Source organism: Eleutherodactylus coqui, chromosome 8 (genome assembly GCF_035609145.1).
Source record: "Eleutherodactylus coqui strain aEleCoq1 chromosome 8, aEleCoq1.hap1, whole genome shotgun sequence".
Lineage (NCBI taxonomy): Eukaryota > Metazoa > Chordata > Amphibia > Anura > Eleutherodactylidae > Eleutherodactylus > Eleutherodactylus coqui.
In genome coordinates, this window is record NC_089844.1 from 22,731,098 (window position 1) to 22,746,243 (window position 15,146).

The following is a 15,146-nucleotide window of genomic DNA, read 5'->3' on the forward strand; positions in this document are numbered from 1 at the left end:
AAACATGTCATAACAGCATAACAACATCACATAACTGAAGCAAACTGAAAGTATTTAGTTATTTTGAAAACCCACTGAAATAAATGGGGAAAAAACGATCAGTTTATTTCAGTTTAAGGCCGGGTTCACATCTGCATGGGAAGGTACAGTTGGAGGTTCCATCACAGAACTAGCACAAAATGCCATAAGAAAAAGCGCCGCTTGCAGTTCTTTTTCTTCCAGTAAGATACTGGGCAGCTGAGTAGAAACACGCTGTTATTGGCTCAACTACACTCAGCGGCTTGGAACGTAGGTGCGCCTGAACAAGGGAAATTTCTGGCAGTTCAAACTCCAAGCCAGAACTCAGGAGTTTGAAAAAAAAAAGCGGGAAAATAGGGCAGTCGTAGTGTTCACAACTGAAAAATTCCAGCTGTGAAAGGGAAGCCACCTAGCTCAGTCGTTTCGTTTTGTCCCCTTATACGGCCGTGATTATCACGGCTCTATAAGGGGTGAAAATGCATCCATGCGTTTTTGCCCTTAAATGGCTATTAAGCCAAAGTAGGAACCAGTGTGCGTGGGTTTGAGTATTGTGCATACTCGCACATATATATGTGTGCATTTACACACCTCCCATAGACTTCTATGGTGCGCACAAAATACAGCAGGTCCTATTTTTTTGCGCGCAAGAACCACTTGCACAAAAAAAATGAATGCAAATGAACTAACTGAAATCAATGGATTCTATTCTCGGCATGTTATGTGGATATACGGTCATGTGAAGAAGCCCTAACAGGTGTGAATCCTCTCTGAACAACATTACATAACTCTCTGCTATCAGTCATCTGCTATTTACAGCTCTGGGTCTCCAGGAGGCTGTGAGCACTGATTGGTCTATGAGCTCCGGCTGCCCACCACACAGGGGGGAGTCCTCAGGCTGAAATGAAAGTGAAACTTTGTAGCAGGATTATTCAGCAGATTCTGAGCTTTCTTGTTTCTGCTCTCGCTGCACCCCACATCCCTAGTGTCCCCCAAGACTGCAATCATCATGGGGGACAGCCCTTACCAGTACCCTGTGGCCATTAAGTGGAACGAAGGTCTCAGCAACCTGAGACAAGTGGAAAACAAACTTCTGCAGCATTTCCAGAGTAAGAGCAAGTCTAATGGAGGAGAATGCGATATCCAAGACCTGGACTGCAGCCGGGGGTATATCCTGGTACACTTCAGAGATGAGAGGGGTAAGTACTGGGGGCATATCCTGGTACACTTAAGAAAAGAGGGGGTTAAGTACTAGGGACACATCCTGGTACACTTCAGAAAAGAGGGGGGTTAAGGCCTGGGGGGTACATAGTAACACTTCAGAGAAGAGGGGTAAGTACTGGGTGAGGGGGTACATCCAATTCCAAAATGATAACTCAAATTGGGATAATACCTTCGCACAAGTAATAACCCTTAATAAAAGATTCTCCCATTAATCTGGCTTTTGGTGATAGGGAGTCTTCGGGAACTACTTGCGGTGTTAAGCCTCATTTGCAGAGGGGGTCTATTAACATCTACCTGTCACTTGATAATTTTATTGTAATCATGATCAAAAGAATTCCCAATGAGGCCCAATGCATATCAGAGGCCTCTCAGATGTGAGAAAGGAAAGGGAAATTGAAACATTGAATTCACCTTTCCCAGTATCCTGAGTGGCAAGTTGCTAAGGATAGTTGGGGGACACTTTATCAATATCGCAATATAACAATCACCTTAAAAGCACAGTGTACGATGATTCAACAGTTCACAAAAGTGCATATTAGTCATACTACAGTCCTGTATACAGTGGAACATAACATAATATAATATGACATCACATACAGTCCTGTTTTCTGAACAGCATAATATAACAGCACAATGTAACAGCATAATACACTATAGCATCACATACAGTCCTGTATGGAGTGCAACATGTCATAACAGCATAACAACATCACATAACTGAAGCAAACTGAAAGTATTTAGTTCTTTTAAAAACCCACTGAAATCAATGGGGAAAAAACGATCAGTTTATTTCAGTTTAAGGCCGGGTTCACATCTGCATGGGAAGGTACAGTTGGAGGTTCCATCACAGAACTGGCACAAAATGCCATAAGAAAAAGCTTCGCTTGCAGTGCTTTTTCTTCCAGTAAGATACTGGGCAGCTGAGTAGAAACACGCTGTTATAGGCTCAACTGCACTCAGCGGCTTGGAACGTAGGTGCGCCTGAACAAGGGAAATTTATTTTTCCTTGCTGGCAGTTCAAACCTCAAGCCAGAACTCAGGAGTTTGAAAAAGAAAGCGGAAAAATAGGGCAGGTACTATCTCTTCTCAGTCGTAGTGTTCACAACTGAAAAATCCCAGCTGTGAAAGGGAAGCCACCTAGCTCAGTCGTTTCGTTTTGTTCCCGTATACGGCCGTGATTATCACGGCTCTGTAAGGCCTCAGTCAGACGGGCGTTTTTTCGCGCGTTTTGCGCATGCGCATGCGTTTCGCGCATATATAGAACCAATAGTTCGCTATGATATCGGTCACATGTCCGCTTTTGCGAAAAATTATAGGACACGACGATTCGCAAATCGCGCCTATCTGCATTCGCCGTTTTATGTGCGCACCAAAATCATTTTTTTCGCCGGTCAGATGAAGTTTCATGCGCATTTTAATGCGCACGGCGATTTTTCTCCGGTCAGACGGGCGTTTTGCAGCGACGATAAACGCGGGTAGGTGCAGATTTTTCCCGCGATTTTTCGCCTCCGGTCACGCGATTTGCGCATGCGCATCCGACATGCGATGCGCAAAACGCGCGAAAAAACGCCCGTCTGACTGAGGCCTAAGGGGAGAAAATGCATCTATGTGTTTTTGCCCTTAAATGGCTATTAAGCCAAAGTAGGAACCAGTGTGCGCGGGTTTGAGTATTGTGCATACTCGCACATATATATGTGTGCATTTACACACCTCCCATAGACTTCTATGGTGCGCACAAAATACAGCAGGTCCTATTTTTTTTCGCGCAAGAACCACTTGCACAAAAAAAATGAATGCAAAAGAACTAACTGAAATCAATTGATTCTATTCTCGGCATGTTATGTGGATGTACGGTCATGTGAAGAAGCCCTAACAGGTGTGAATCCTCCCTGAACAACATGACATAACTCTCTGCTATCAGTCATCTGCTATTTACAGCTCTGGGTCTCCAGGAGGCTGTGAGCGCTGATTGGTCTATGAGCTCCGGCTGCCCACCACACAGGGGGGAGTCCTCAGGCTGAAATGAAAGTGAAACTTTGTAGCAGGATTATTCAGCAGATTCTGAGCTTTCTTGTTTCTGCTCTCGCTGCACCCCACATCCCTAGTGTCCCCCAAGACTGCAATCATCATGGGGGACAGCCCTTACCAGTATCCTGTGGCCATTAAAGGGGTTGTCCCGCGATAGCAAGTGGGGTTATGCACTTCTGTATGGCCATATTAATGCACTTTGTAATATACATCGTGCATTAAATATGAGCCATACAGAAGTTATTCACTTACCTGCTCCGTTGCTGGCGTCCCCGTCGCCATGGTGCTGTCTAGTTTCAGCGTCTAATCGCCGGATTAGACGCGCTTGCACAGATGGTTCTTTTACCTTTGGCTCCCTCCGCCATCATCGGCGTTCTGGCTCCGCCCCCTTGTACGCATCATCGCGTAGCTCCGCCCCGTCACATGTGCCTATTCCAGCCAATCAGGAGGCGGGACAACCCCTTTAAGTGGAACGAGGGTCTCAGCAACCTGAGACAAGTGGAAAACAAACTTCTGCAGCATTTCCAGAGTAAGAACAAGTCTAATGGAGGAGAATGCGAGATCCAAGAGCTGGACTGCAGCCGGGGATATATCCTGGTACACTTCAGAGATGAGAGGGGTAAGTACTGGGGGCATATCCTGGTACACTTCAGAAAAGAGGGGGTTAAGTACTAGGGACACATCCTGGTACACTTCAGAAAAGAGGGGGGTAAAGTCCTGGGGGGGTACATAGTAACACTTCAGAGAAGAGGGGTAAGTACTGGGTGAGGGGGGTACATCCTGGAACACTTCAGACATGATGGGGGTAAGTACTGACGGTGTAGGAGTACATCATGACAGACTTAAGAGAAGAGAGGGGCACATTTCAGAAAAGAGGGGGGTAAAGTCCTGGGGGGGTACATAGTAACACTTCAGAGAAGAGGGGTAAGTACTGGGTGAGGGGGGTACATCCTGGAACACTTCAGACATGATGGGGGTAAGTACTGATGGTGTAGGAGTACATCATGACAGACTTAAGAGAAGAGAGGGGCACATTATTATACACTTCAGAGATGAGGGGGTAAGTACTGGGGCTAAGGGTACATTGTGATACACTTCAGACGTGAGGGGGTAAGTACTAGGGAGGGAGCACATTGAGAAAGCAGGTGTCGAAATGCACGTTGGGGTGCAGGAACGCACTACTGGTATATTTGTAGTCCCTATTTTCTTTGCATATAGTGATTGAATTTTTACATATATAAGGACTGACAACTTTGAAGTGGCCTGTGGGTGCTTTCACATTGGAGAGCAACTATTGGAGGTCTCTATTACTTCTGGGGCTACTATTGTGAGTCACTATTACTGCTAGGGGAAACTAATGGGGGTCACTATTATTGCTGAGGCAACTATTGGGGAGCACTATTTCTGCTAGGGAAACTATTGGGGGTCACCATTTCTGCTGGGGCAACTTTTGGGGGTCACTATTATTGCTGGGGCTACTATTGGAGGTCACCATTACTACTGGAGTAACTATTAGGGGTCACTATTACTGCTAGGGGAAACGAATGGGGGTCACTATTTCTGCTGGGGCAACTATTGGGGGTCAATATTTCAGATGGGGCCATTATTACTAATGGAGCAACTATTGGGGTCACTATTACTACTGGGGAAACTATTGGAGGTCAGTATTACTGCTGGGGCAACAAATTGGGGGGTCACTATTACTGCTGTGGCAACTACTGGGGTCACTATTACTGCTGGGGCAACTATTGGGGGTCACTGTAACTCCTGGGGCAACTTTTGGGGGGGGTCACTGTTACTCCTGGGGCAACTATTGTGGTCACTATTACTAAAGGGGCAACTATTGGAGGTCTTTATTACTGCTTGGCAACTATTGGGGGTCACTATTTCTGCTAAGGCAACTATTGGGGGTTACTATTACTGCTGGGGCAACTATTGGGGGTAACTATTTCTGCTAAGGCAACTATTGGGGGTTACTATTACTGCTGGGGCAATTATTGGGGGTCACTATTTCTGCTGGAGAAACTATTGGTGGTCACTAATACTGCTGGGGGAACTATTGGTGGTCACTATTGATGTTGGGGCAGCTATTGGAGGTCACTATTACTGCTGGGGCTACTATTGGGGGTCACTATTACTCCATGGTAGACCACAATAGTAAATGTCCTGCATAGCAGTCCACAGTAGTAAATAGCCTCCATAGTAGCCCACAGTAGTAAATAGCCTCCATAGTAGCCCAGAGTAGTAAAAAGCCTCCATGATAGCCCACAGTAGTAAATGTCTTGCATAGTAGCCTACAGTAGTAAATAGCTTCCAAAGTAGCCCCCAGCAGTAAATAGCCTCCGTAGTAGCCCACAGTACTGAATTGCCTCCATGGTAGCCTACAGTAGTAAATAGCCTCCATGGTAGCCTACAGTAGTAAATAGCCTCCATGGTAGCCCACAGTAGTAAATAGCTGCCATAGTTGGCCACTGTAGTAAACAGCCTCCAAAGAAGCCCACAGTAGTAATAAGCCTCCAAAGTAGCCCCGGTATTAGGGGTTCCCTATAGTAGCCCTGACTATAAGTTTTGCCCATAGTTGCCCCGATTATAAATGCTACCGATAGTAGCAGGGGTAGTAATAGTTACCGCTAAACAGATGCCGGAACCTAAGGACATGGAGCAGTGCAGGCAGGATAAGTACCCTGGCCCGCTCCTCCTCCACTCGCTGTGCACAGCGTTACAGCGCTGTACAAGTATTCAGTGTAGGGGCTCACAGGCATCGCTTGAAGGACAGCTCCTACAGCATGCAGTCCCATAATGACGTCTGGCCTACAGTCATGTGACCAGCGTTGTCGGGAGCGCGCACACTGAGAAGTGAAGGAGGACAATTGCATCATGGTAACTGGATGGCAGTGCCATCTTTGAATCATTCAGGATGAAAGTTTTACCAGAAGATGATAAGGAAGGTAAAGGTAAGCAGGATAACTTTTTTTTATGTGTCATGCTGTATGTTATAATGCTTTTACTTTACAGGGCATTAGTGGAAAAATAAAATTACTATGGGCGGCCGTGTGGCAGGGATGCTGTAGTTGGCTGTTGACTATGATTACTACAGAACTTTTGGGCCCAATGCTCTAATTTATGACAGATGAAGCATGGCTACCCCAGACCAACAGATTTAGGTATAATTTACGCCAGAAAGTGGCGTAAATTAAACAAAAAATGTACGTCTGGTTAGACCCGGAATTCATTTCTGAAAAGGTGCACAGAGCCGCCAGGATGATGGAATATTGGAGAGGCATGTACCTTCGCTGGACCTTCGCTGGAGAAAATCATACTGGGCGTCCCAAATGTCAGGCTTACTAATTTCCACCACATGCGTTTTTTGGTTTTAATACGTTTATTTAACCGCATAGTTTGAATGAAGTCCGACTGACCAGCAGGCGCTCTAAGCTCCTCAGATTTATAATCTTGTTTCTCCTAAAGAGCTATTTACACAAGACGATTACGGCACAAAATTCTTTCAATCATATCATGTAAGGGAAGTATAAAGCACAATGCTACTGTATTCGCACATGTGACCCTTGACCTCAGCAGCCCACCGCTGCATGGTAGTTTCACTGTCACGGATGGGAGAGGGGGCCGCTGGCCCATCCCGTCTCTATCACTGATTTGTCACAGATCGACTGTACCAAGCACCTCGCCGCTATGTCCACATATCCTGACTGAGCCACGATCGATCATTCTAGTGAGATTGTGAGTGTGGAGTCGCCAGACTACAGGTGGATTTGTAACCAACTTTCATGTGGTTCTGTCACATGCAGACCAAAAGCACAAATCATCCCCTGATCCAGCCTAACGCACTCCAGCACTCTTTAATGCCGCTCACATACACACACCACCACCACCAGCCATTCAGGGAAGCTAGGACCCAGACTATGAATTATCAGAGTTTATGGTTGGTTTAAAAACAGACAAGGCTTGACTAATAAATTGTAGGTGTATTCTCAAAAAGCTAATATATATATATATATATGTATATATATATATATATATATATATATATATATATACATACACACACACAAAGGATACACAACAGGGTAAAGGTCATTGTATGGGAGTATAGGGGTATACAGGTATACGCAACAAGCTAGTATTTTAAATTAAACAAGGAGAAAAATAAACTTCCCCCACCCCCTCTGATGTCATTCAGGAGGTAGGGGTGGGAGCATGCGTCCTTTGTGAAAAAATCATAATTCCCGAATTTGGCCATATCTCGGCGGGAGGCCCTCCATTACGAAATATATGCCCCGCCTATTTCTGGTCACGATTTTATCTATTCAGCGACATCAAGCATGACACATAAATTATAATGAGGTACACGGATACGCCATTCAGGAGTAATACTGAGCTCATATCACAACATGGGTGGATGTGTTTTATTCGGCTAGCCTACTTGATTCCAAAAATATAACTCATATTGGGATAATACCTTCACACGAGTAATAACCCTTATTAAAAGATTCTCCCATTAATTTGGCTTTTGGTGACAGGGAGTCTGCAGGAACTACCTGAGGTGTTAAGCCTCATTTGCAGAGGGAGTTAATTAACATCTACTTGTCACTGGCTAATTTTATTGCCATCATGATCAAAAGACTTCCTGAGGCCCAGTGCATATCAGAGGCCTCTCAGATGTGAGAGCTGCCTGAACGAGGGACATTTTTTCTCCCTTGCCGGAAGTTCAAACTCCAAGCCAAAGCACAGGAGTTTGAAAAAAGGGTGCGGAAGATAGGGCAGGTACCATCTCTTCTCGGTTTTAGTGTTCACAACCGGAAAATCCCAGCAGTGAAAGCGAAGCCACTGCGCTCAGCGGTTTCGTTTTGTTGACTTATACGGCCATGATAAGAAAGACATGTCCATGTGTTTTTGCCCTTAGATCGCTATTAAGCCAAAGTAGGTGCCAGTGTGCGCAGGTTTGCGTATTGTGCATATCCGCACATACATATATGTGCATTTGCTCACCTCCCATAGACCTCTATAGTGCGCTTTTATGTGCAAATGCGCACAAAATAGAGCAGGTCCTATTTTTTTTGCGCAAGAACCAATGAGAAAAATGAATGAAAATTAACTGAAATCAATGGATTCTATTCTCAGCATGCTATGTGCATATACAGTCGTGTGAAGAAATCCTGAAGCAGGTGTGAATCTTCCCTGAACAGCATGACATAAAACCTGTTACACTGCCCAACGATGATTTTGTTTCGGGCTCAAAATTAGTCTATTCTTATGTATTTCCAAAATTCAAAAATCACCATAAAAATGACTTATTAGCTCTTCCTTTGGAGATACAGTGATATGTTGCCTTGACTGAGTTTCATATTGTTTCTGTTTTCCTTTTTTTCTGAATTTCTGGTTTTGAAGCTTTAAATTTGCTATATCAAAATGCTACGAAAATGTTTAAATATAGTGAATAATTTTTGTAACATTTGTGGTGAAATAACATTTTCGTCACAGAAACGCAATCTGACACCTCTTGTGAAGACTGCCTATTAGAGATGAGCGAACGTACTCGTTTAGGGCGATTTCGCAATCGAGCAGCGCTTTTTTCGAGTAACTGACTACTCGGGCGAAAAGATTCGGGGGGCGGCGTGGTGGAGCAGGGGGTAACAGTGGGGAACAGGGGGGAGCTCTCTCTCTCCCCCCCCCCCCCCCCCCCCCCACTCCCCTCTGCAACCCCCCGCTCACCCCCGGCGCCCCCGGAATCTTTTCGCCCGAGTAGTCAGTTACTCGAAAAAAGCGCTGCTCGATTGCGAAATCGCCCTAAACGAGTACGTTCGCTCATCTCTACTGCCTATCGTCATTATTTTGGTATGAAGGCAGGGGACCAGGATAAGTCATGGGCTCCACAAATATGTTGCAACTCTTGTTTAATTAAACTACGAGAATAACTGAAAAATAAAAAAATGATCTATGGCTTTTGCTGTGCCTTTAGTTTGTCGTGAGCCTACAAACCATGCAGATGACTGCTATTTCTGCTTGACTCCGCCTATAAAGGCAGGATTGTCAATGAAGAAAACAGGAACAGTTCACTACCCGACCTTCCGTCTGCTATATGACCTATTCCACATTCAGATAGTTTACTAATTCCTACTCCACCCCAACATTGTGAGCTTTTCCATGATCACCAGCGGGCGCGTTTTGTTTACCACCGCGGTACTTCCACAGCGTAAATCGGCGGGCGTATCCCGTGACGGTCGTGGTCATGAGTCCTTATGCTCCTGTGTCTTGTGTGTTGGACTTAATGGTTTGATGTGAATTAAAGTGACGGAAATACCCAACATGGATCTGACAGTTCAATGGCAGTTTGAAGTGGCCTTGGGGTGCTTTCACATGATCAAGTATGGGCCAATTCCATGTCCCTTAGGCTACCTACACATGGGAGAACGCAATATCGGTTTTGCCAAATTGTGTTTTCCCGCCAATGCAAGACGTTTTTTTCTGGCAAAAACGACTCCCATTACTTCTGTGAAGTAGATCTTATCTGGCGCAGCTTTCAGGCACATTAGAGGATCAGCAAGTGTTTCCCATTGTTCAATGTGCTTTACTGTCCCATTAAAAACATCGCTCATGTGTATGACTCCATTAAAAATAATGAGGTTCATATTCATGCAAGAGAGATTCTCGGCCATGTGAAACCAGCCTTAAATGTTGATTTTGACTTGGATTCTAAGGGCTTCTTTACACGACCATATGTGCAAAAACGCTGGCCGCAGGGCAACATATTTGTGCATGAACTAAGCTGGATAAGGTACATTTGCTTGTGCGTCTGTACATATTACTGTACTTCTTGCTCACACATATGCGACACACCCTTTCCGTGGATTAAAAGGCTCATAGCCTATTGAGGTCCAGATATGTTCTTTTTTTTTCATGGTTTTGAGCGGTGTTTCACATATCCCCTTGCACCTCCCATAGAGATCAATTGGGGCCTTTGCTGCGCAAAATGCAAAATGATCAAGCAGGTCCTACATTTTTCCACACAACCAAAATGTTCACACAAAATGCGCTTGCGAGAAAGAACCCACTGAAACCAATGGGATCTATTCCCTGTTTAGCTTACGTATATTTTACACACACAAATACAGTCAGTCGTGTGGATTGTGAAATGGATTTTAAAAGCTGAGTCATTACTGATTAGCTTTGCTTTTTATGCATTTCTATAGTATTTATATCAATTGGTATAATATATTGTCATTACTGCATTGTTATAGCATTATTAGCATTGGTATGTTATTATGGAATATTACTGTAGTATTATAGTACTATTAGCATTGTCATTACTGGAGTATTATAGTACTATTAGCAGTGGTATTACTGGAGTATTATAGTACTATTAGCATTGTCATTACTGGAGTATTATAGTACTATTAGCAGTGGTATTACTGGAGTATTATAGTACTATTAGCAGTGGTATTACTGTAGTGTTGTAGTACTATTAGCAGTGTCACTACTGGAGTATTATAGTACTATTAGCAGTGGTATATTATTGATGTAGCATTATATTATTTCAGTGCGGGATCAGGTTCTCCAGAAAAAGACTCATGAGCTACAACTACCCGGAGACATGAAGCTGAAGCTGGATGTGAGCTCGGTGGACGTGGTGACGGGCAGCAAGACGCAGGAAGCCTCGGCAGTAAGTGCAGCAGGGAGGGGGCATATCTATGAGATACAATGTTCACCTCTGTGCAGACCAATACTGATAGTAACAAGTAAGAGGGCAAACCGCACAATGGCTGCAGTTGAACCCCCGGACAGACCCCATAATAATGTAGGCTGGGGCTTTCCATGACCTGGGGCAAAGAATCAGTATTTGGCCAACATATGGAACTTACAGTCGGATGTGGTTATTTGCACACAGTATGAATGACAACATCCATATGAGGGGTTTAACATGAAATACTCACAGGGTACACACAACAGAGAGTTGGCTCTCTCAGCAGCATATATTTGTGGGAAACTAGGATTTGGCAGATTGTATGTAACTTTGCTCGATCCTTTGTTCTGTAGTGAGCTAAGCGGCTGACAGAGGGGTCTGGAAGGAAAAGGGAGGGAAAAGAGGGGTCTGGATGGAGAGTGCGGGGTTGGACAGAGGGCTCTGGAGGGAGAGTGGGGGGGTGCAGCGTGGTCTGGAGGGAAGAGGGGCGAACAGGGGTCTGGAGGGAAGGGGAGGCACAGACGGGTCAGGAGGGAGTGGGGGGCAGAGTGATCGGGAGAGGGGCGGCAGTGGGGGGGGGCGCAAAGGGGTCTTTAGGGAGTGGGGGTGCAGATAGGTCTGTAGGAAGAGGGAGAGGCCCCAGAGGTGGAGGGCACAGAAGGTTCTAGAGGGAGAGGGCGCAGAGAGGTCTGGAGGGAAACAGGGAGGGCACAGAAGGGTATAAAGGGAGAGGGCGCAGAGGGGTCTGGAGGGAAAGGTCGCAGAGAAGTCTGGAGAGAGAGGGGGAGGGCGCAGAGGGGTCTGGAGGGAGAGGTGGGGGACAGAGGGGTCTAGAGGGAGAGGGGGGGTGGAGGGGTCTGTAGGGGGAGGGGGAAACAGGGGTCTGCAGGGAGGGGGGCACAGATGGGTCTGAAGAGGGAGGTCAGGGGGCAGAGGGGTCTGGAGAATGAGGGGGGGAGGGGTCTGTAGGGAGAGGGGGGCAGAGGGGTCTGGAGGGATGAGGGGGGCAGAGGGGTCGAGAAGGAAGTGGGACAGAGGGGTGTGGAGGGAGAGGACTGGGACAGAGGGGTCTGGTGGGGTAGAGGGCTTGGACAGAGGGGTCTGGAGGGGGAGAGGGCTGGGATAGAGGGGTCTTAAGGGAGAGGGGGGAGACAGAGGAGTCTAGAAAGAGAGGGGGGCAGAGAGGTCTGGAGGGAGAGGGGGCAGTGGTGTCTGGAGGGAGGGGACAAAGGGCTCTGGAGGGGGAGGGGGAGGACAGAGGGGTCTGGAGGATAAGGGGGGCAGACGAGTGTGGAGGGAGTGCTCAGAGGCGTCTGGAGGGAGAGGGAGAGGGGGAGGGTGCAGAGGGGTCTAGAGAGGGAGAGGGCACAGAGGGGTATGGAGGGAGAGGGCGCAGAGGAGTCTGGAGGGAAAGGGTGCAGATAGGTCTGAAGGGAGAAAGGGAGGGCGCAGAGGGATCTGGAGGGAGAGGTGGGGAACAGAGGGGTCTGGAGGGAGAGGTAGGGGACAGAGGGGTCTGGAGGATGAGGGGGCAGAGGGGTCTAGAGGGAGAGGGGGTAAGAGGGGTCTGTAGGGGGAGGGGGACAGAGTGGTCTGTAGGAGGAGGGGGGGACAAAGGGGTCTGGAGGTATAGGGGGCAGAGGGTTCTGGAGGGGGAGGGGGCAGAGGGGTCTGTATGTAGCGGAGGGCAGAGGGGTCTGAAGGGGAGGTGGCGGACAGTGGGGTCTGGAGAAAGAGGGGGGGGTATCTGGAGGGAGAGGGGGCAGAGGGGTCTGGAGGGAGGGGGGATAGAAGGATGTGAAGGGAGAAGGCTGGGGACAGAGGGTTCTGGAGGGAGAAGGGGGGACAGAGGAGTCTGGAGAAAGAAGTGGTGCAGAGGTGTCTTGAGAAAGAGGGTGAGTGGGACAGAGGGGTCTGAAGGGAGTGGGGGGCAGAGTGGTCAGAAAAGGTGTGGCAGAGGGGTCTGGAGGGTGGATAGAAAGGTTAATAGGGGTGTCTGGGGATAGAGGAGGCTGGAGGAAGGGAGAGGGGGGCAGAGGAGGCTGGGGCAAGGGAGAGGGGGGCATAGGGGGCTGAAGGAAGGGAGAAAGGGGACAGAGGGGTCTGAAGAGAGAAGGGGAGCAGAGGAGGCTGAAGGAAGGTGGGGAACAGGGGAGGCTGGAGGAAGGTGGGGAACAGGGCAGGCTAGAGGAAGGAAGAGGGGGACAGATGGGCTCCATTTTCCACTGTCCAAAATGGCCACAGCAATTTTCTAGCTACCTAATGCACAATGTGCACTGCTCTGTGATTAGCCAATGCTGATCACATGAGTAGCTCAGGCCAATTAGAGAGCAGGCATAGTGCGCTGATAGTCTAACGCTAGTATTGCATTATGGGGATTGGATGGTTAGAAGACTGTGTCGGCCATCTTGGATGGTTGAAAACTGGACCTGGAAGCAAAAGTTCAGAAAGACAACAGAGAAGAACTGCTGTTAATATACCCCTCTGGTCCTGGAACAGAATTTTGCCCCGAAATCAGACAGTTGTTTTAACCCTTTACTGAGTCTAACAGAAAGTAGAACTGACACTGGAAGCAATCTGTTATCATTGCTCTTACTTTTTCTTGCAGAAACCAGTAAAGGATGAGCTGATGCAAAGTTCAGGTAACTCATCACCACTGCTGATAATAGTACGTGACATAGCTGTGGGGCCCTGGGATGGTGCAGCAGTGAAGTAAATCTGGAGTGTGGGAGGAGACTTACAAGTTTGGAGGATAATTTACAAACTCCCAGTAGATTTGGCCCCAGTAAGATTAGACCCAAGGTCTCTCGTGCTGCAGAACACCAGAGCTGACCACTTCAGCATTGCACTGTTGACTTCACAGGTTAAAGCTGACGTGTCATTTCTCTGTTCTCCTTGGGTTGGTTTCCGCCATTATATTCCTTCTTCCCACCATCGATCAAGTGTGTGCATCTCCTGCAGGACAAGGGCGGGAGTGTGGGGTAGATTGTGCATAAAGCTCAGTAACAGATGTCGTTGGTATATAATGTAATGTTTTCCAACAGCTGTAAAGATCTCCAATGTGGTTCTGATTGAGAACGTGCAGGACTCCTGCCCCTCTGAGATGTTGACCCTCCTTATAGAAAATATTAGTGACAACAATGATGACACCGACTTTTACTTGGAGAGAATCCATGAGATCCAATCGGCCGTCATCACCTTCACCAGCAACATTGGTAATATCAAACCTCTACGTATATAATATTCAGTGGTGCCATCATATGGTTAGTGCAGTAGATCCAGGAGGTCATCAACCATATCATATACATGGAGTTTATAGGGATCATCGTTGAGGTGACTATAGGACCGCCTGGTCACATGTAATCCAGTCCTGGTTATTAACACCTGGAATCGTATTATTCATTGCCCTTCGTTTGTCCTCATCGTGGGCTTCTTGAGGTGTTGTAATGAGTGCTGATGAGCAGGAGGTGACGGCAGGTAGATGTGAGCTGCTGTTTTGAATTGTAAAACAATTCCCAGATCTTGCCAATGTTGTCTGGACCTCTGAAAATGTCTAATCTTCTCCTGTATAGTTGAGGAGGACTGAGCACACTAACGGTGGGAAGCGCAGTAGCGCACCTTGGTATTTATAGGCCAGGAAAAGGCCTTCAACTCAGTAGAGTGAAAGTACCTGTGGGCAGTGATGCGGCAGTTTTGATTCGGCTAACCTTTACTAGGAGGATTGGGATCCTGTACGACTACCCAGTGGCCAATATTAAAACCAATATTCATGTTTCTGTCCAATATTCCCTGGGAAGGGGTATGAGGCAGGGCTGCCCTCTGTCCCTTGCCTTGCTTGCCCTTGCTATCCAGGTCTCTTGCGATCCAGGTCTGAACATCGCTGACAATAAAGGCGTTTAAATTGAGCAATTACGAAAAGTGCATTGCTCTTTATACAGATGACACTCTCCTCTTTCTCTAGGACCGGAGTCTTTTGTTGACTCTGCGTCGGCTATATTTGACGCATTTGGCCTGAACTCTGGCATCAAGGTTAATTGGGACAAAACCCACCATAATGGCACCAGGGGGCAGCCGGTACGCCATCACTAACCATATATTCAGCATTTATATCATTGATGCCTATACTGAAAACAAGGAGAAGGTTTTGAAAATATCACCTGTACTCTACAGTGTTCATGGA

The 15,146-nt window shown here is 46.9% G+C and overlaps 1 protein-coding gene across 1 annotated transcript in view; it reads left to right on the forward strand.

The window, feature by feature from the left end:
* Positions 1 to 1,024: 1,024 nt before the first annotated feature.
* Positions 1,025 to 15,146, forward strand: part of LOC136576199 (protein mono-ADP-ribosyltransferase PARP14-like) — a 90,345-nt gene continuing 76,223 nt past the window's right edge. The window contains exons 1-4 of the mRNA XM_066575287.1: positions 1,025 to 1,214; positions 10,824 to 10,945; positions 13,575 to 13,608; positions 14,011 to 14,181. Coding sequence (XP_066431384.1) covers positions 1,025 to 1,214; positions 10,824 to 10,945; positions 13,575 to 13,608; positions 14,011 to 14,181 — 517 coding nt within the window. The remainder of the gene's footprint in view (positions 1,215 to 10,823; positions 10,946 to 13,574; positions 13,609 to 14,010; positions 14,182 to 15,146) is intronic.